The sequence below is a fragment of the Gnatocerus cornutus genome, chromosome 1 (assembly GCF_029298725.1).
Source record: "Gnatocerus cornutus isolate USDA-ARS CGAHR chromosome 1, icGnaCorn1.1, whole genome shotgun sequence".
Taxonomy (NCBI): Eukaryota; Metazoa; Arthropoda; class Insecta; order Coleoptera; family Tenebrionidae; genus Gnatocerus; species Gnatocerus cornutus.
In genome coordinates, this window is record NC_142233.1 from 37,361,716 (window position 1) to 37,381,592 (window position 19,877).

The 19,877-nt window shown below is 36.8% G+C and overlaps 1 protein-coding gene across 9 annotated transcripts; it reads right to left on the reverse strand.

Annotated features, from left to right (window-relative positions):
* Positions 1-833: 833 nt before the first annotated feature.
* Positions 834-19,839, reverse strand: l(1)G0196 (inositol hexakisphosphate and diphosphoinositol-pentakisphosphate kinase). 9 transcript variants are annotated; one of them, XM_088050228.1, is made up of 23 exons: positions 19,415-19,506; positions 18,662-18,807; positions 18,382-18,579; positions 18,100-18,331; positions 17,895-18,049; positions 17,601-17,702; positions 12,705-12,895; positions 12,375-12,656; positions 12,051-12,325; positions 11,858-11,998; positions 11,010-11,244; positions 10,749-10,957; positions 10,476-10,702; positions 10,178-10,429; positions 8,336-8,584; positions 8,082-8,281; positions 5,306-5,472; positions 4,964-5,005; positions 3,049-3,261; positions 2,659-2,898; positions 2,493-2,610; positions 2,075-2,226; positions 834-2,026 (listed from the first exon to the last, which is right to left on the reverse strand). In XM_088050228.1, exons 2-23 carry the CDS (start codon positions 18,776-18,778, stop codon positions 903-905), a joined length of 5,121 nt encoding a protein of 1,706 aa, XP_087906354.1. In that variant the 5' UTR covers positions 18,779-18,807; positions 19,415-19,506; the 3' UTR covers positions 834-902. The 9 variants fall into 9 exon arrangements, with proteins under 9 accessions (XP_087906354.1, XP_087906353.1, XP_087906352.1 ...); XM_088050227.1 differs by lacking the exons at positions 4,964-5,005; positions 18,662-18,807 and adding an exon at positions 19,588-19,839 and having other exon boundaries at positions 3,049-4,065; positions 19,415-19,523; XM_088050226.1 differs by lacking the exons at positions 4,964-5,005; positions 18,662-18,807 and adding an exon at positions 19,241-19,347 and having other exon boundaries at positions 3,049-4,065; positions 19,415-19,507.
* Between the last annotated feature and the right edge of the window lie 38 nt (positions 19,840-19,877).

The following is a 19,877-nucleotide window of genomic DNA, read 5'->3' on the forward strand; positions in this document are numbered from 1 at the left end:
TGATTAATCTGTGCCATAAAGCTCAAATTATGCCCGCATTTCGGTGCTTATAAACAAGATTATAACCTAAAATAGAATAATATGTGTTTAATTGCATTAGGGTGTTTACTTTTGAAGGGAGAAACACGCTGATCGTAAAAGAACCCCGTTTCTTTTTAAGGGGAGAACGCACGAATGCGAAAGAACCCCATAAATGGTCAGGTCAGTCTCATCGCCGGAGCGACGGGTCAGAACGACAAATTGCAGTGCTGGATGTAGACATCTATATCGAAGAGGTTGCCGTTAGTAGTTAGGGAGTCGTAGTCGCGTGCGCCATCTACTTGAATCGAAATAAATTGTTCCACAAAGTTCCTCTGAACTAGCATAAAAATCATAAAAATTTGCGGACAACCACAATGGGACAGCTTATGGCAAAATTTCAGACCTGTCAATTTGACAAAAAATTCTCATAGTTTACTAAGGGCCAGTTTTATAATCATTTTAAAGGTCCTTTAAAGTTTAAAGTGAATTTTTGCCAAAGAAACAGATAGTTGTAACAGTTTTAAATCGCCTTTAAGCGATGATTATGAAACTGGTCCTGATAAAAGAGATTTTAATTTATAAACGCATCTGGCAAGCAGACGATTTGGGCAATTTTTACCGCACGGCGTTTAAACGTCCAGAGCGCTTTCTAAATATAATGTTTCCGAAGATGTCATTTGAGTGTTAATTTGACGTTTACAAATTATGAGGCCACATTAATTACTAAAATTTCACTGTCTTACATTTTTTTTGAACGCGATTCTTGCACTTGCAATTGTGCATTCTTTTTTTACATAAGTAAGGCAAGCAACCAATTTCAAAATTTTATTTAGAACAATAATCACATAAATATTTCAGCTCTATAATATTTCAGAAACGATTTATTTATTATCAGTTTTATCACTACTCAAACTCATTAGAAACACATCCTTGCATGTAGAACCACTTTCTCTATTATCATTTTCTTTATCTCCACTCTCACCGCTTGGTTCAGTAACTCGCTGTCGTACTGCAATTCCCATAGATGCAGCATGCTCAGCTTCATCTACCAAAGTCGTTGTAAATCTCTTCTTACTTATAGCTATATCAGTCAAAGAAGTCTTTCTTAAACTTGTGTTTGGAGATTGTAAAGTGCTCCCACAAGGCTGCGATAGTTGAGTCATAAATTGCGGACGAGCGTGTTTTACTTTTTCGACATTACTCTTACGTCTACTACTAGAACTGTGAGAGTCTTGTTTTAGAGTCTCGGGTTGCAAATTCAAGTTTCGACTAGTCAAAGGGACGCCTTCACTAGCCCTCCGTGGCGCCCCAGCTGATATGTCAAGAAAACTATTACTAGTTGGTGATTTTCCGTGAAAACTTCTAGAAATTCGCGTCATTCTTGGAGGCTCGATAAAGTGTTCTTTTACTAATACTGTTCCAGGATTGGGTTTAGGCTCACTGGTCGTTTTCTCGGACGGCTTTGTTTCAGGAATGTCAATTTTCGACGAGGAACTTTCCAAGAACTTTTCTTTACTTGTACACCATTTGTCAGAGCCTAAAGCTGATAAGTTTTTACTGGTACATGGCAGATCCTTATCGTAAATATTACACTTTTTCGTAAAGTTTTTAAAGTCTTTACTTCGGTCGAAATCGTTGTAGATACGACTAGACGTGGATTGGTTTCTATCAATGTTTTCAACGTGTTTCAAGCTCACATTGTCGGAGTTTGAAGGGTGTAGAATGTTGGTATAAATGTTGATATTGCCGCTTAGTGGTGAAATTACTTTTGGGGTTATAATACCCTGACACAGAAGATTGTTTTCTGTTGCGCTTGTGATCATACAAGGTAAAGAAAGTGGACTTGAAGCTTTGGTGTCAATGCATGGTTCGTCTCCTATGAAACAAGAGTCTATATCTTCAGTTACCGTTACGTCGCATTCTGCAGTGGAGCCAGCCGTGGCATCGTTAGTGTTGAATTCCACTTCTGAGCCACCGGACACTGGAGTCACATCTCCACTCTCCCCTACAACGATATGTTACAACGCTCATCGTAACAAAAACAGAAGAGTACCTGGTGGTCTGTGAATTTGTGAGTAATACTCTGAGAATTCCATGGATCCTGAAATTTCACGATCAAAATCCAGCAAATTGCCGACATTTCCCAAGTCCTGATCCAGACCAGGAGCGGTAGGAAAGATTTTCGTGAAATTATCCACATTTATCCTAAACAAGAAACTCAGTCAGTAACAATCAAACATGAACATAAAACATACAAGCAGTAATGTTAGTGCATCATTGATATCAACTTGTTAGATTCTATAAAGGTGCTAACACAATACAGTACCTTAGAGAAACATTCCCGACAAAAGAAGGAACGGCCATGCACAATACAATACTGTATGAAAGAGGAATGGTGAAAAAATAAAATCAAATAAGAATGGTGCCAGAAATAGACTATTTATTAATCACTATTGAATTTGTTTAAGTACCCATCGGCACTGATGATACTTGAGGACATTTCGCTGCTCTCTTTCGAATTTTCGGAAGCTCCAGGTGACGATGGACCACTGCTGGACACAAAACTAGGCGGCCCACTCCATCCTACACCTAACAAATCAAATAAAAAACCAAACGAAAGAGTGTGCGATCACTTACTGTTACTCGGTGACTGTAATTTTAAGGGTTGTGACCCTGAACTTGCCATGATAGTTTGCCCTCCATTTGTGGGGGTAGGCAATGGTGTTGACGGGTATTTTGGCGGTGTTGACGAAGGTGTTCTGAAGAGTGGCGCCGCAGTCATTTGTTCCAAGAAAGTATCTATTTGTCTTAAAGAGAGCGCGTTATGGAGGGTTTCCAGAGGCCGGATTGGAGGAACGCCTCCAAAACCTTCAATGGCTGCATACACGAAAGGACATTACATCTCAAAGTTCTAAAATTGTAAGACACAGAAGACGTGACAGTGCTCAGTGTATGCGAAGTTTTTAAATCAAGGAAACATCGAAACTGCTGCACTCTCACATCTATCCCAGTTTGCGATTTACTTACACGAAGCACTGGCCGTGCTCGGAATCATGTCTCTGAGATTTGGAGCACTGCTGCTTCCCGAAATGACCGCCGTGGAGAAAAGCGAGTTGGCACTTCCAGCAGCTAGCTTCTTGAAACCTATAGGTCCTCCGCAACCAAACCCTAGCATCTTGTAATAGCTCATCTGTCCGGCAATACTGTGTCGATGGCGTCTGGCTGTTGCGTTGTTGCACTCTGTATCGGACATGCACGGGTGGTTCACAGACACGCCGGGACTGGGGTTAGAAAGTGAGCGCATAGCGCGAGGGGGCGAAGAGAAGAAAGAGAGCAGGTTTGAAGGAGATCGGATAAAAGTATTACAGAACAGCGATAAATGGGGCGCGTGCTGGGGATAAAAACTGAAAGGAATACGAGAGGATTCTCCTGGGCTCAAATTTTGATTCGACATCCGGGACGTACCGTCGTTACTCATACTTTCGTTGTACTTTTCCAAAAGAAACAGTTTTTCACCGTCTAAAATGTTAGGATCGGAAAAAGAACGGTGACGTTTATCTTTCCCGAAATGATTTATTTTAGACTGGGAAGGGTCTTCCTCTCTGTAGTCACCCTCCCAGTTCACTTCCATAGACACGTCGTCCATTTGACTATCAACTGTATTTTGTTTACTCAGCTTAATATCCGACATAGGTAACTCGTTTGTGCTCATTCTTGAAGAATTCAATATTGCTTGCTCGGAGGTAAAAAGAGCTAAATTGAGCTCCGTTAAAGGCAACTCATTCGTAGCACTTTGAGGCCTAGATTTAGAGGTGTCATCAGGTGACCTCCTCACCGGGGAGTTCTGATCACTCCTAAAATCATAATCAAAAGACCCTGAGATGGGGCTTAATTCCGGACGATCTTGTTGAATGGGCTTGAAAGAGTACGGACAAGAGTCCAAAGATTCGCTCGGATCGACGGTACGTACAGGAATCTCGATGGGGGGTGTTTTAGGTATATTGGTAGGTGTTATTGACGTATCTGTGTCGTTATGGGGTGAGTCTGTGTACGAATTAAACGGAAGCAAATAATGGCAAAAGTTAAATGTGTTTAAGTCACCGTTAAAAACAAACAAGGGAAGCAAAGCACGGGGTTTGGAAAAGAAAAAAGAATCGAGTCAGTAATTTGCTACCACCACCATAAGGAATAGCAATGGAACTGGAGACATTACCACTTTCCGTTGCTATTGTATTGAAAACACAAAACGCACGCAAACAAACAAAAAAAAAGTATAGTAGGTTATAAGAATAACATGCAAAAGCTAGAGAAGAAAAAGAAGCAAAGCGAGCGAAATGACAGCAATACCAGCTGAAGTAAAAATTAAAAGGAACTGATGAAGGAAGCAGAATGCGCAGAAATGCACCAAACTCTATATCGCTCCGTAGAACGTTAAGAGTAAAATGCATCTCCGTTGACGTTACTTTGGGAAACACCAGTCGCACGGGGCTACCAGACAGATGAGTTCATTATCACATCAACTTGACTTTGCTCATGCCAAGGCAAACCAAAATTTCGACACCTTAGTGGAATTCATTGATTTGAGTGAAGAAATTTTGGAGACATTCAGCAACAAGCGGAAAATGTTCGATACAAGTGCTGAAGATAACAATAAAAACGGACCTATAATACGTGACGATCGTAAACGGAATGCGTGCTTTTCCTACGCGTTCCAAAAAACAGAAAAAGCAAAGATGGTGGCAAAAACGACGCGAAAACAAAATCAAGTTTGATGTCTTTTAAATTGTGTGTGGAATAATCCTGAAAACGCACAAAATAACCAACAAAAAAATCGCAGTATCTTTCCTTTCTGTTTCTTTCCTACTACTGTGGACGTGGGTGTTTATCGGACATAAATGCGGTACAGTTAGAGGGAAAAGCTTGTACGTTCGGGTTTGCGTACCTTTACTGTTAACAGCGTCCAGACTTTGATGCAATTTCTCAGCTGCCCAAACAAATTAGTAGCTTGTTAAAACCGAAATACGCCAAACTACGGGTAACAAAAGTTTTCACTAGGATAACAAAAATTCCTTGTCGCAACTGTTATCGCAGTGGCGTTCATGCTCAAATAGTCCGATAAATACATCTCAAATAAAATTAAATTACGTCACAATCACAAACCTCACTCGCTTGACATAAGCAACCAACCACATGAAACATGCCGTAATTTAATCTGATTTGCACAATGCGTAGCGCCCGTTGTCAAACCTGAACAGCAACCAAACTTGTCTCAGTTCCTTCTCACCTTTTCCCTTGTGAGGACTCTTGTTGTCGTAACTTTTCGATCTAGTTTCCGGTTCGGGACTTACGGCTCTGTTCAAACTGTAGCTCCTACTGTTTTGTTGCGCTAGTTCTTCATTTAGTCGTTTTGCAAGATGCATCGCTTCGTGGCCGCTGACTGTGTGCGAACTTCTGTAAACAAAGAGAAACATTACAGCAGTTCCACACGAACTGAACCTGACACATTAAAAACTAAAACATCTTGCAGAAACATAATTTTGTTAAAAATCGAATATATAAATCTTAAATTAACCAAAACCATGAATGGTTGAATTGTTTGCTTCTTGATACTTTAAATAACCACCTTCTTTTAACTACACTTTCCTTCGTCTACTTTAATTAAATTTTTCGCTTAACTTCACTTATTTTTTTTTCACTCAAAATATAAATTCCAAGAATTTAAAATTAGTGGACACATCAGTTTGAACTATTTACTTAACACATCAGATACTGAATACATAAAAAAGTAATTTCATAATTTGTTTTTGAATTAAAACTTTGTTAAGAAAATTTGTCACACCCGTGACAATATTTTAACAAAAGTTGGCAAAACTGGTTGAAATCTGTGGAGTTTAAAATTGATAATTTGTATACAAAGTAAAAAATTGATAATGCAGTTTTTGCACTAATTAAAGTTAAAAGATATATCAGTGAAATACTAAAAATAAATGTCACGGGTGTGACAATTGTTAGATCGGACTTTCCAAATTTGATGATTTAAGCCTTAAACATGTACACACAGTTGGTTTTAACAACTCCCATTAAAATGCTCACATGTTAAAGAAACTCTGGATGGTATGGGAGGCACAAATAAACGTATCGTTCACAGAAAGGTAATCAACAATTCTGCTAAGGATTTCTTCTTGAAAGCAAAAAATCAATTAATAATATAAATATTTTGTATACTGGTGAATTCAAAGTCAAAATATCTGAATCAACTAAGTAAAAATATTCAAGCAATCAAGACCAAATATCCAACAATATCTCATATTTTGTCCAAATAAACAAGTTAGTTTAGGGTGGATGTATGTCTAGCGGATATAAGTACACTCGACCAATTTGTGAAACCGAAACTGGGGGCTGTGGGCGCCTTCGCCTGTGTAAAATATAACTTACTTTGTTCAAAATGTTACAAGCATTAATAAAATTATTGTCACGCCCGTTACAAATGTATGTCACACCCGTTACAGTTTTCTAAAAAATACAGTGCACAATTGAATTGGTTATTTTAATTGCAAAGAGGCTTAAAATGTGTGCCTATAGTTCATATATTTGTGTACTAAAGGAGAAGGAATCTGACTTTTGTGATTCGCAGAAATATAGAAAAATGTTATTAAAAACAATAAATTTAATTTGTACGCGTCACACCCGTGACACCACAAATTAATTTGCTGCTCTATGATCTGCAATCGTAACTTAACAAATTTTATTTAGATAATTTGCAGCACTTTAGCCTACCTGATAACAGTGTACTTCTGCTTGAAAGAGCTCTTAGTCGTAAATAAATTAAAAAAATGTTGTCATTTTGTCACACCCGTGACATATGGAATTGCTGAATTATTAATAGTTATTTATTTTGACTTTTGGTTTGAACTTGAAACGTCATTCCGTCATTTAGGGGAATTTCATCAGCTGGAAAATAGGTTGGTAGCACCCCATTCAAATTCAAACGATAGCAGATTAATTTAAATTCAAATGTGTTCCAGCAAATTTTTGTGGTATCTTTGCTTAATTAATCTACCTTTATTATTTTCGAAGATCTCATTGGCCTACAAATCGACACAGAAATTGACACTTATGCAGCGATGAACTTGCAAAACAAAACCAACTATTCGAAATGTAACGTTTGACTGCCTAGACATTCAATCATTCAAAAAAGGTGATGATTTTCTTACCGCAAATGAGTATCACAAATTTCATGAAAAGTGACGGATACTCATAAAATGTGTTTAATTGCTTTAGGGTGTTTACTTTTGAAGGGAGAAACACGCTGATCGTAAAAGAACCCCGTTTCTTTTTAAGGGGAGAACACACGAATGCGAAAGAACCCCATAAATGGTCAGGTCAGTCTCATCGCCGAAGCGACGGGTCAGAACGACAAATTGCAGTGCTGGATGTAGACATCTATATCGAAGAGGTTGCCGTTAGTAGTTAGGGAGTCGTAGTCGCGTGCGCCATCTACTTGAATCGAAATAAATTGTTCCACAAAGTTCCTCTGAACTAGCATAAAAATCATAAAAATTTGCGGACAACCACAATGGAACAGCTTATGGCAAAATTTCAGACATGTCAATTTGACAAAAAAATCCCATAGTTTACTAAGGGTCAGTTTTATAATCATTTTAAAGGTCCTTTAAAGTTTAAAGTGAATTTTTGCCATAGAAACAGATTGTTGTAACAGTTTTAAATCGCCTTTAAGCGATGATTATGAAACTGGTCCTAATAAAAGAGATTTTAATTTATAAACGCATCTGGCAAGCAGACGATTTGGGCAATTTTTACCGCACGGCGTATTAAACGTCCAGAGCGCTTTCTAAATATAATGTTTCCGAAGATGTCATTTGAGTGTTAATTTGACGTTTACAAATTATGAGGCCACATTAATTAACTAAAATTTCAGTGTACTTCTGCTTGAAAAAGCTCTTAGTCGTAAATAAATTAAAAAAATGTTGTCATTTTGTCACACCCGTGACATATGGAATTGCTGATTAACGAATCAATGATAAAAAGATGAAAATTACCCTATTGGAATTGGATCACTGGTTTTTCCGTATTGTCGGCAATATGTATTATCTGGTGATGTTGAAGACGATTCCGCTGCGCTAGGCGGTGTTTCAATGATTTCAGGCTTTTCTTCTTCAATTGGTCCTTCTTCTTCAATGCGTGTTGTGCACTGAGGCTTGGGTTCGTCAGGCGTTGCGGTAGCTGATGTATCCGAGCTCTAGAAGATAAGACAACTAACTTCTGCCTACAGTTCAATTTATTGTATACTAACTGTATTATTTTTGCTCGCAGCGGACTCGTTCCTCGAATGTGGTCTAAATCCAGGTCCTGGTGGTAGGTTCTTCTGCACGCAACAATTAACTCCAGGACTGAAATGAAGTTCCACATGGAATCTTTCTTCACTGCAAGGATCTTTGGTTGGATCTTCGTACAACATTATCACAACTTGAGACATGTAGTTAAGTTCAGAAACCATGGACACGTACTCCATGGCACGTCGCCACTGCTCATCCCTTTTAATCTAAACAGAAAATCCAAATCAATCAACAAAACAATACAAATAACTTGCGTGCAAATGTATCGGGTCACTTAAAAAATTTAATTTCAAATGAAAATGATTAAAAACGACTTATTAGAATTTAAAAAAAAAATGAACCATTTAAAAGATTATACTTTCTTATTTAAGAATTTCTTATTCATACCGTCTTGCACTTATTATTTAATAAGTTTTCTGGATTTTAAGTAAAACTTAAACAAAAAGCGAACATGCAGCATTTAAGTACAATTGATTAACCAAAGAATTTTTTATTTTTAATAACAGGTGCTGCTACCGTTAGCCCTAATAACCTCTTCCATACGGTTAGGCAATGGTCTGATCAATAAAATAACTTTTTCTTGAAGGAGACGGTTCGACTCTTCTTCGATCGCCACTTTTAAACCATGCAGTGACTGTGCCGCAGGATTTCTGGCTTAAAACCCATTTTTTAAATGATCCCATATGTGTTCAATCGGATTCATACTGGGACTCCGTGCCGGCCACTCCATAACCAGAATTTCATTCCTATCAAGGTATTGTCTAACGATTGCTCCTGTGTGTGATGTTGATTTGTTGTGCATATCCAGGAAACTGTCTCCGACAAATAAGCATAAACCATTACAGGTTCTTGCAGAATATCCACTATGTATCTCTGAACTGTTAAAACCCTTTTGCGTTTACCAATTCGAGAACCAATCACAAAAATAGGATCTGCTTTTTCTTCACTAAAAACCGCTCTAGATCGTGCATGAAGCGCCACCATAACTGATCCGTTCATTTATGCAGCATTGTGCAAATCGCTCCCCAGGTCTTCTGTCACTTTACTCTTCTGTTATTCCCGTGTAAGTACAATTTCATTTCATCTAACAACATAACTTTACTTCATTGCTCAAAAGTCCAGTCTGATTGATCTCTAGCAAATTGCAATCGAGATTTTCGGTGAGCTGCAGTTAATGTTGGACCAGCTGCAACTTTGTAAGATGTCAAATTCTTTTTCCTTCAAACTTCGCCCCACAGTTCATTCACTAACATTTACTTTTCGAACTTCATGTAGCCGTTGTTTTGTCTCCACAGTATTTAATCTCCAATCCTTTAATGACGTTGTGCCAAAAAATCGATCATTTCTTTGAGATGTTGCAACAAGTTTTCCAGTTTTTGGTCTACCTGTAAAGGCACTAGTTCCTAAGTACCTCTGCAGTAGTTTTTGAATTGTTGCACGGCTTAAATTTAAGCGGCAAGACACATCTCGTTGATGAGTCCTGTTTCAAGTAAAACAACTGCTTGTGCTGCTTTTACAGCCGAAGTGTACATTTTTTAGAACTTTTTAGAACTTAAAAGCATGAAATCGGATTTCTAACAGTGAGAAAATTGGACATTTTCACTTTAAAAGATGGTAATGTGGTAATTAATAAAATTAACTTTGAACTTTTTTGTCATTTTAAACAGAAGGAAACAAGCTTTCAAATGATGCCCTTTTTTTCAAAACTGACATATTTGTTTTAGAAAATTTTTCAGTTGAAGTGAAATTTTCAAGATGGCCCGATACATTTGCACGCAAGTGTATTTGCAGAAACTTACATCTAATAATCCTCCATGGCGCAGCACGGTTATCAAAGAATGCACATGACTCTCACTCGTAAAGTACAGCCTGGTTCTGACATGACGTCCCGGACTTGAAACTCCATGTGAATATCTGGGATTCAATCGATTAACACTTTCTTCACCAAGTTCTTCAATGTTGCGCTGAAGATCAGCTCGAATTTTCTTGAGAAGTGGAGTGCAAATGCCTTGGCCGATGGTGAGTTTTTCCTGAGCTGTTAGTCCGTATTCCTAAAAAAACTTTCAAGGATGTTTCAAGTAAATTGATGATACAAACCTGTGGTATCACAATGTCAGCTAAATACTTTGCATAAATGTATAATTCTTCAGCATGTTCGAATTGTAGAGTATGTTGATTATGTTGGAGATCATATTTTATGCAGTCATAAATATCAGGTATTTTACTAATATCGAAAATTTTATTCTTAGTGTAAAAATCCTTCTCGATCTTCCCCCATCTTCGACCCATCAATTCCCAGGTTTCACCATGATATAAAATGGCATCTAAAATTAAATATTCAACATCGAAACTCTCAATATTCGCACAAACCTTTTGTTTTAGGATCTTCTCGCTTGATTTGAACGATTTCCATCAGCGATTTTATCAACTCATGCACGTGTTTACAACACTTGACAGGATTTTTTACGAACTCCAAAGCGTCGGCAATACTTGATGAGTTACAAGGGTTGACTTTTTCACGATCTTCTGGAGTAAATTCGCGCTCCAGTTGCATCAGTTCGTGAAGACGCGATTTACACCTGGTGGTACAGTTTAGAAAAAAAATATCTTACTTTATTTCAGGTGACTTACATATTTTGATATTTACTGCTGTCACAGTCGTTGTCCAACAAACCGTTGGTGTTGGCACTCTTCACCATCTGCACTAAGATTGGCGTTAATTCTCCTTCTAAAGCTAAGAGGCCTTTGGCGAATGCTGCTGCTGTCATCTGCACTCGACCTTCGTCTGAGGCGTAAATTTTCAAATCGTGACGAAACGTTGAGTGTAAGCGTAAAAGACCCAACCCTTGAGCGCCAGCGTATTCGCCTACACAAAAACAACATGGAATTCTAAAGAGTTTTTCTTTTACAAAAAAACAACATTGTCATAGTAAATGTGTTGTGATTTGTTCGGTTTATTACTGTTAAGCTGAGATTTGTATGTTCTAGAGAATCTCAAATTATGTCTAACGGAATGGGGAACTTTTTAGATCGTAGCAGTTTAGTACGAAAACTGTCATCAGAGAATTTTTATCGTAATTTATCAATATAAATAATGTTTATTTAAACAAAACAGAACGCTAGAAGTACAACTTCTTTGGATATTTTTGGAATGTGAAAGCAAAGTGCCCCATCTTTAGTGACTTTAAGTAATTAATGAAGCGCTCTATAAACAAAAATAAAACCACACGAACTTACCCTATCTCATTATTCGTAAAAATTTTGAGTCTGTAAGTCTGACAGTACGAGTATTTTCATAGGACAATACAGTACATGACATAAAGTGCTATATATTTCTACTCTGGAACTATGCCTAACGTCGAAAAACATAAAGACCATTTCGCAAATAAAAATTAAACGAAATATAACCAATAATAAACGCAAATCAAGTGCTCAGTGCTAAAAACTAATTAGGTGTTAATAAGAAGCTGAATACGAACCGGCTAAATGTCTACCTTGTCCACCGGGATACATGCAACGAAAGATCCTTCCTAATTCTTCAGCTTGAATTCTTCCAGCGGGTGTCAACTCTCCACCCCATTTTAATATAAGAACCAAAGATGGTTCAGCTGGTTTATCTACTGACAAGAGAATACCATAGTTTTGTAAAAAACAACATCAACAATTTATTACCATCGTCGGAACTTGAGCCACGGGGTCGTCCTTTTGGTTGATATTTCATCTGGACTTTTCGATTGATTCCAGAAAAGTGGCCGTACATCTCTAGAACTCCCTTTAATTGTTCCAATTTACCCTGTTTTTCTTCGATTTCTGGATCGGCTTCGTGTTGCTGAATCTCCGCGAGTAATGATCTAGCAGTATCTAAAATTTCTTGTAGTTGCTTCGGCCTTTTCAACTTGACATGGCCGTGTTTGTAACCGTCGTACTTCTCGAATATTTCAAAGAATCTATCAATGAGTGTTATCATTGCATTTTTTCACAGACATGAAAACTTACTTGGCATGTCTCACTTCCACTTTCATTTTCTGTTTGGGCGTGCGATCTCCATGTCTTATCACAGCCACAACACACCTCAATTCCATCATTTTCCCGAAAGTTGTAGGGACAATTGGTGGATCGTCCAACTGAAATGGTACTGACCATGGGATATGTAACGTAGGAGCAAGTTCTCTTAGTATCATATTCCCCAAAATTTTGGCACAGTCATCGTAATATTTATTAGAGTTTTTCACAAAACTAAAACCGTTTACATCACAGACGAAAGATTTACCATTGGCTCTGAAAACAATTCGTAATTTTTTGCACTACTTCACCGCAACGCTGTACCTCAATAAATCGAAACCACACACTGCTTGTTTGAAGGCTAAGCATACTTTTCTCGAAATCAGCTTTTCCGCGTTGCTCAATATCACTGGATAACGTATTTCTTTGCCTTCGCGGTCTCTTTCGACTTTTCCATCGAGGGCTGGAGATTTGCGGGCTTCGGCGTGGGCGTAATCGGGACCCACGGTGTATACCTTCAGAAATTAGATGAAGCAGATAAACACGCTGTCGGCTTTTCATTCAGCATAAAAGAACATTCGTGAAATGGGTCTGTTATATACAGGGTCCGGCAACACTTGTGTTCACCCCCAAAATCATCTTTAATTTTAAAGATAAAATTATCAAAATTTGCATACGCTCACAGTTGACAAAACTCTAAAAGCTGACGCAAAAATTTGTTTTTATCACTGATAGTTTTGGCGTCGCGACGCCTTAAAAATGTAATTTTTAGGTAATTGTGAGGGTTTGTGATATCAACCCCTAATTTAATTTTTTTTCAGTACAAATATGTTTAAAATATCTCAGTTGTTATTTTAGATTCAACGCAAATTGTCTTCAAAATTTGAGAAAAAAATGCTGTTTTATCAAGTTAGTTTCCAATTTCATTACGTCAAAATTGGGAACTACGTTTACACCTATCTGTCAACATCTTGTGTCACAAATGACATCTCTTCTTTGGCTCGCTTTAAATTGTAGCAAAAGTCTTACTTGGTGAAATTGTCGCTTTGTCGATGTTAATTAACGATTTCTGGTGTCCATAAAGTGCAACATGCCCGTGTTAATCAAAATTAACCTTTATAAAAGTGAATGAAGTGACTTGTGAAATTTTGGTGTAAACGTAGTTTGCCACTGCGCCGTCATAATTTTGAAAACTAACTTGATAAAGCAGCGTTTTTTTATACTTCTTGGGCGTCGCGACGCCAAACAAACCGTCATAAAAAACAATTTTTTTGACAGCTTCTAGAGCTTCGTCAACTGTGAGCGTATGCAAATTTTCAAAATTTTGTCTTTAAAATTAAAGACGATTTTGGGGGTGAACACAAGTGTTGCCAGACCCTGTACAAAATGTTGGCTAGAATGTGGCATTTAAAAAGAATTCCACAATTCCTAGTACAAAATTATCAGTCGTATGTACATGTTAGTCAAAGTCCCTAAATCTATAGGTCTGAGCGAGTTGCCAAGTATGGGTGGGTGCCGTTACGGGGGGCGAGAGGGAATGTGACGTCATAACGGTTCGTGTTATTTAATTCGACAGGGTTCCTACAGAGAGCAGTGGGGCATTTGTATGATTGGTCCTCTACCCAAAAAAAATTTCAGTTTCTTTTTGGCTCTTATGCCTGCTTATTATCACCGTATTTACCTCCTATTTGAAGAAAAACACATCAGAAATATCCTAGGATCTTAAGACACTCAGTCCTGGGACACAAATAATTCAATGACAAAAACTTTATTCATTGAAAGATCGGAAGTTGTATTGTCAAAAAGTTTTGTGTTCCTCACCATTTCCTGGCAGAAATTGCTATATGGCAAACCATTTCAAAATGTGCGAAATCTTGAGGTTTTCTTGGTGTTCCCCACGTGGGTTGTGGAAAAAAATGGTTAGGTAAGACCAAACTTTTCTGACAGTACATTTGAAAGCATTTTGATACTGATTAGCCAAGTGCGAATTACTATTCTCATTAGAGACACTTGGGTCAAGCAGCGATTGGGGACACCACTTGTGCTCGTCATGAAACCTTAAAAAAAGCTTGTTTGGTCTAATTAGTTTATGACTGAATTGAGTATCAAAAGTGAAAATACATTCACGCAAAAACACACCGGTGTACTGCAGTTTGCTTGCTGACCAATGTATTCAAACTTCGCGCCAAAAGGCGAACCGTTTTGACGTCATCAACATGGAAACGCGATTAGTAGACTCGCTCAGACCTATAGATATAGGGACTTTGCATGTTAGTCAGCTCAGCAGTGTTAACATAGAGCGAGTTGGTAAAAAGTTAGCACAAATACATTTTCTAAGATTCCAAAGCACCTATAATAAGTCAATAGAAAGGAAACTTCCATTATGTGATTACTTAGTCAATATTTAGACGTAGATTAGCTATATTCTATAAAATATGCCCCCAAATATACTAAGTAAAATAAAAAAATGTTTGTATTGTATGTACATAAACGATAATAATAAAGTGTTCTATTTTTAATACAATGGAATACAATTTTTGCAAAACCTAAACAATTTCGAGATAAATTTATGATCTGAATAGTGTAGATAAAAGTTTAAAGTAATTGAAAGCTATTAACACACGTGCGTCATTGTACTTGTACTTACGTTATTAAGTTAATAAATAAAGCATATAATGTTTGTACGTGGAATTATGTCATGACAAAAAAGACAAAATGCAATTTTTTTTATGTATACAGACAGGGTGATGAAAAAAAAGCGCCTATGCTACCATCATGTTGCAGCTAATTCTTTCTTGAGCCCAAAATTCAAAACCAAAACGAAAGGCTAGGTCTGAACTTCCAGGTAGATTTGGGTTATAATTTTTTCACTTCCAAAGGCTATATAATAACTGTTTATGTAGTCTTACATAGATATAACAAGAAATTATATTATAATATTTTCAACATTATCTTGTGATTTGTACACGGCATCTGCAATACCCAAAATTTATAACTCGAGATCTACTATCTCCGTACCTTAAAAAAATTAACGAAACCACACATTACTTCGTTTTCCTCATACAAAATGGTCCCTTTTTTTAATTTTCTCAATTTCCAAGCCGATTTGTGGTTTTTGACAGAATACAATTTCAAGCTGTAACTCGAGATATACCATTTCCAAACCTTAAAAAAAATAGCGAATCCACACATTACTTTGTTTTACTCATACAAAATGGTCCCCTTTTTTAATTTTCTTGATTTCCAAGAAGTTTGTCGTTTTTGACAGAATAAAATGTTAAGCTGTAACTCGAGATCTACTATTTCCGAACCTTGAAATGTTCAAGTGATACCGTTTACTATTACCATTTAGTCGTACAAAATGGTCTCATCTTTTGCTTTCCTCAATTTTGAAGGCGATTTTGTTTTTTGAGCGAAAATAAATTTCGGCTAGACAAACGGCAAATATTGTATATTTATACATAATTATAAAGATGGACCTTTAACAAAAATGATGGCAGATGTAGGTTTTCAAAATTATGCGTTTTTAATTTTTTTTTAATTTTATTTGCTGGCGCGGCGCCGCGACGATCAGTTCGTGGGCCCAAGGACGAACACGAAAATGTCGGCTGATGGGCAGTATCAGAGCCAACTATAGCTATAGTTGGCTCTGGCAGTATGCTTTGAAAATCTGAATGTCGGGCTTCAAGATACTGACATGTGTCAGTGTCACAGCTTCATCGACGTTTGTTAAGCGTGGTAATAATACAATGAGATTTTAGATAACAATTGCAATGTGATAAGATGGAAAATAGTTTTTTTGTGTAGACACATATCGGACAAACACCTGTCGAACAGTAAACATTTTGGGGCGAATTTTGAATTTTTGAAACTGATGTCTGTAATAAGAATTTGTTACTTCTCTACAATATTAGACACAATTTATTGTAGAGGTTATAGGTAAATTGTTAAAAAGGGAAGCAAGGTATAATACGAGAGAGAAATTAAAAAAATTCGAACATCATGTTTCAAGGAAAAAAAAATACAATTTTTTACTGAATTGCCAATTGTATTGAAGAAACGAGCGAGCGCGAATCCAAACGTGGCTCTGTGACATTACCACATTTTTGACTTCTTTTATTCCCAAGCTAGACACTTTAGATTAGGTCCGTCGCGGACTTTTTTGTAGCGAATTTTATAGTCTACAAGAATTTCTTAGGTGTTTTTCTGCATTTCTAACCATATTTGCTACCAAGCAAAACAAAGAAATCTTGCAACGTTTAAAGTCTCTAGTTAAAAACATGTTTTTCAAAAGAGTTATTAATACGTTTCTTTTAATTAAAAATTACTAGTTGATATTATGTATCAAAGAAAGGAGAAAAAGTGTTTTAAAACAAGTTTCTTAAACGTTTGAAAGTATCATTTCTAAGCTTTGTAAAAAATTTTAATGTTGCAACATTGCAGAGTTCTAAGTATTAAGAAACTAAGAAACCGCTGAATGTAAAATTTTATTAGAAAGGGTTGAGCAGCATTGCCAAATGTTTCCTTTGAAAAAAACTCCGTATTGTGAAAAGGAATGAGTTTAAATTAATTTTGTTTTAATTTCTGAGATGGTTTAACTGAAAAGAACATGGTACTTCCACTCATGGACGCCTTTTTTTCATCACCCTGTATATCTTGTTCATATGACAAATAAGTCTCAAAATACGAAATCTGAATTCAAAAGTACACGCAAAAAATCAAACAAGAGGCGCAAAAACTGCGCTAATAATTTAAACTGTAGAACACAACGTTTTTCTATCTCCTCTGTAGTTTCAAGGCTGATAAATGAATCAAATTATCGTAATATTTCATGCACGTTGAATAAATATCACATGAAGCTGAGCCACCAAGGCTCCAAAATGCAATAAAAACTATTAATAATTAATTATCAATACCCTTCAGAAATCACGACATAACTTATTAGCGGTTTGATCATATGATTAGTACATTTTTACTGTTTATTATTCCAAAACTAACCTCCGGAGGATGTTTAACTATTTAAAAAAAGCAATGAATCATAGTTTTAACTTTAGACAAGATCGAAAATTAAGAAGCCACCAACCAAGCCTGTTAATATATCTAATATAAAGGACGCTGCTTAATATTCATGCAAAAACATCACGAGAGACAATCAATATTTACACAAAATTGGAGTTTAAGAAAAAGACCCGATAGTTCTATTCGATAATAATAACTCACTTTCACATCAGTGCCGTCGGTCGGCATGAAGTCTTCATAAATAAAACTACCAGTCTTGCGTACCCTGGATTCCGGGGAATAAACGCTACTCCTGCTGCCGATCTGGGAATAATACAAACGCTTAAATTAATTAACAGTTATTTGCGCACACCTGCTACACTTAATCTGGAAAAATACAAAAAAAAAGACGACCATACAAAACAAAACAAAACCCCGATAGACGTAATGGTAGGGTCAGTGGAAAAAGAAAATTTATATACAAACAGAAACAAGCAGACATTTAGAAATAATTACCTTTCTGAACAATCGTTGGCTACCACCACCAGCAGACGTTGGGTAATAAATATAGATATTATGGTCTTCAGCTGACACCGGTTTTTCGACAAAGGGTTTATTGAAGACCACACCATTGACTTCAACGTGATCTTCCGATTCGACCAGCTCGTGATCTAAAGCAACTTTATTAAAAAATGAATAAAAAAAACGGTATGAAATTTACGTTTTGGATCGGTACTATCCCTGTCTAAAACGGCGTATCGTGGTATCTCAATTCCCTCATTTTCTAAAGTAGCGTAAACTTTCCTTCTATCTTGAATATCATATTGCATGTGTAGGTTGTTAATAACGTAGGGATTATGTAATTGGGCGTATTGTATGGCTTTATCCAGCGGAAAACCTTTCGAATGGAATGATATTAAACAATCGCACACTGGCCACTCTTCTACCGGTTTCTGTAAAATGGAATTGAGATAAATCCAAAAGATAATAGCTATGCCCGTACATATAAAATTACATCCTCTGGGAAAACAGTCACTTTAATGTACTCGAACTCTTGCAAACGGGTCAGGATCTCCGTCATCGGCTTGCTTTGAGACTTCTTCGCCATGGCGCAAACACCCACGATGACGACTTTGCCCACATCTTCCAGTCCTTGGGGGCTCAAAGAAGGGTCGATCGGATCGCACAAGTCTAGGTCTCCCTATAAAGAACAAAATATAAGCACAGTGAAAAGAAAGAAACTAAACAATCAGTGATAAGGTTCAAATAAAAAAAATGATTACATTTTCAACTTCTTGCAAGCATTCATCGCAAAAACAAACACTGTCGTTTTCACTGTTTGACTTATTTTTTCTCCATTTCTTAACACGCCACCAATCTTTTAACCAGGTCCACTCCATTTTTACTCACAAGAACCCATTAGCAACCACTACAAAATCACATAGGATCAAAATTCACTCTGTTAACTGGAGCACTGCAGTTTATAAAATGACTATGGGATCCTGTAATTTATTTAGCAAACAGTATACCCAAGGTTACGTCAACCAACTAATAGAGGCTGTTTTGCAACAAACATTTATCTACCTCTGAGATAACGCGCACAACGGTAATCTAGCATGAAATTAAGATAGGCCGAAAAGAAAAGTAAATGATCACTTTTACGATTTGTAAATAGCAAATACTGTAACTATTGAAACAAAAACGTATTAATCCACTTGCACATCGTGAGCATCAAATATAACAGTTAACAGTAAACAAATTCTAATAGGTAAATATTTATGCAGGGACAAAGCAGTGTGATCACGCCACGTGTTTAGTAAAACAGCAAGCTACAGGGGTTTAGCAGTGCATACAAAATATACCCAAAATGAGGAAGAAAGCGGGCTGTCAACATCTTCAACATGAACAGAAGGAATAACCTGTTCCTGGAACGTCTTATTTTGCTCACTCATGGAAACCAACGATACAACTAAATAAAAAGTGCGTTTATACAGAATCCCAGCTAACTAACGCATCAAACACCAAAAATAACTCACCGCACCAACATAAAACTGAGTAGGTCTTGTTGCTTTACGAAGACCTTGGTAACCATGTTCCAGTTCTGTGTAAGACATGATTTTCACGATGCATTCCTGGGAAATTTATCTGCAATGCGACGGGTTATTGTTATAATTACAGTTTCCATGATTTTTACACTAAATTATCTCACCTAGATTGCGAAATTCATTGGGCAGGTCAGGAAATATTGATTGGCCTAATTTCCTTTTATAGAGGATGTTGCGATTATTTCATAAATTGATTACGCAAAGGGTCTCAAAATAAACGAGCACAAAGGTGAATGTCATTCATTTAAAACCAAAATGTATAATACCTAGCCTGGTATTTTAAAAACACGCACTGACATTGACAGGTCATTGACAACCACTGACAGATAATGACGTGACTGATGTGACATTTTGGCTACACTTCAAAATTATTTTTAGTAAATAATTTTACCTA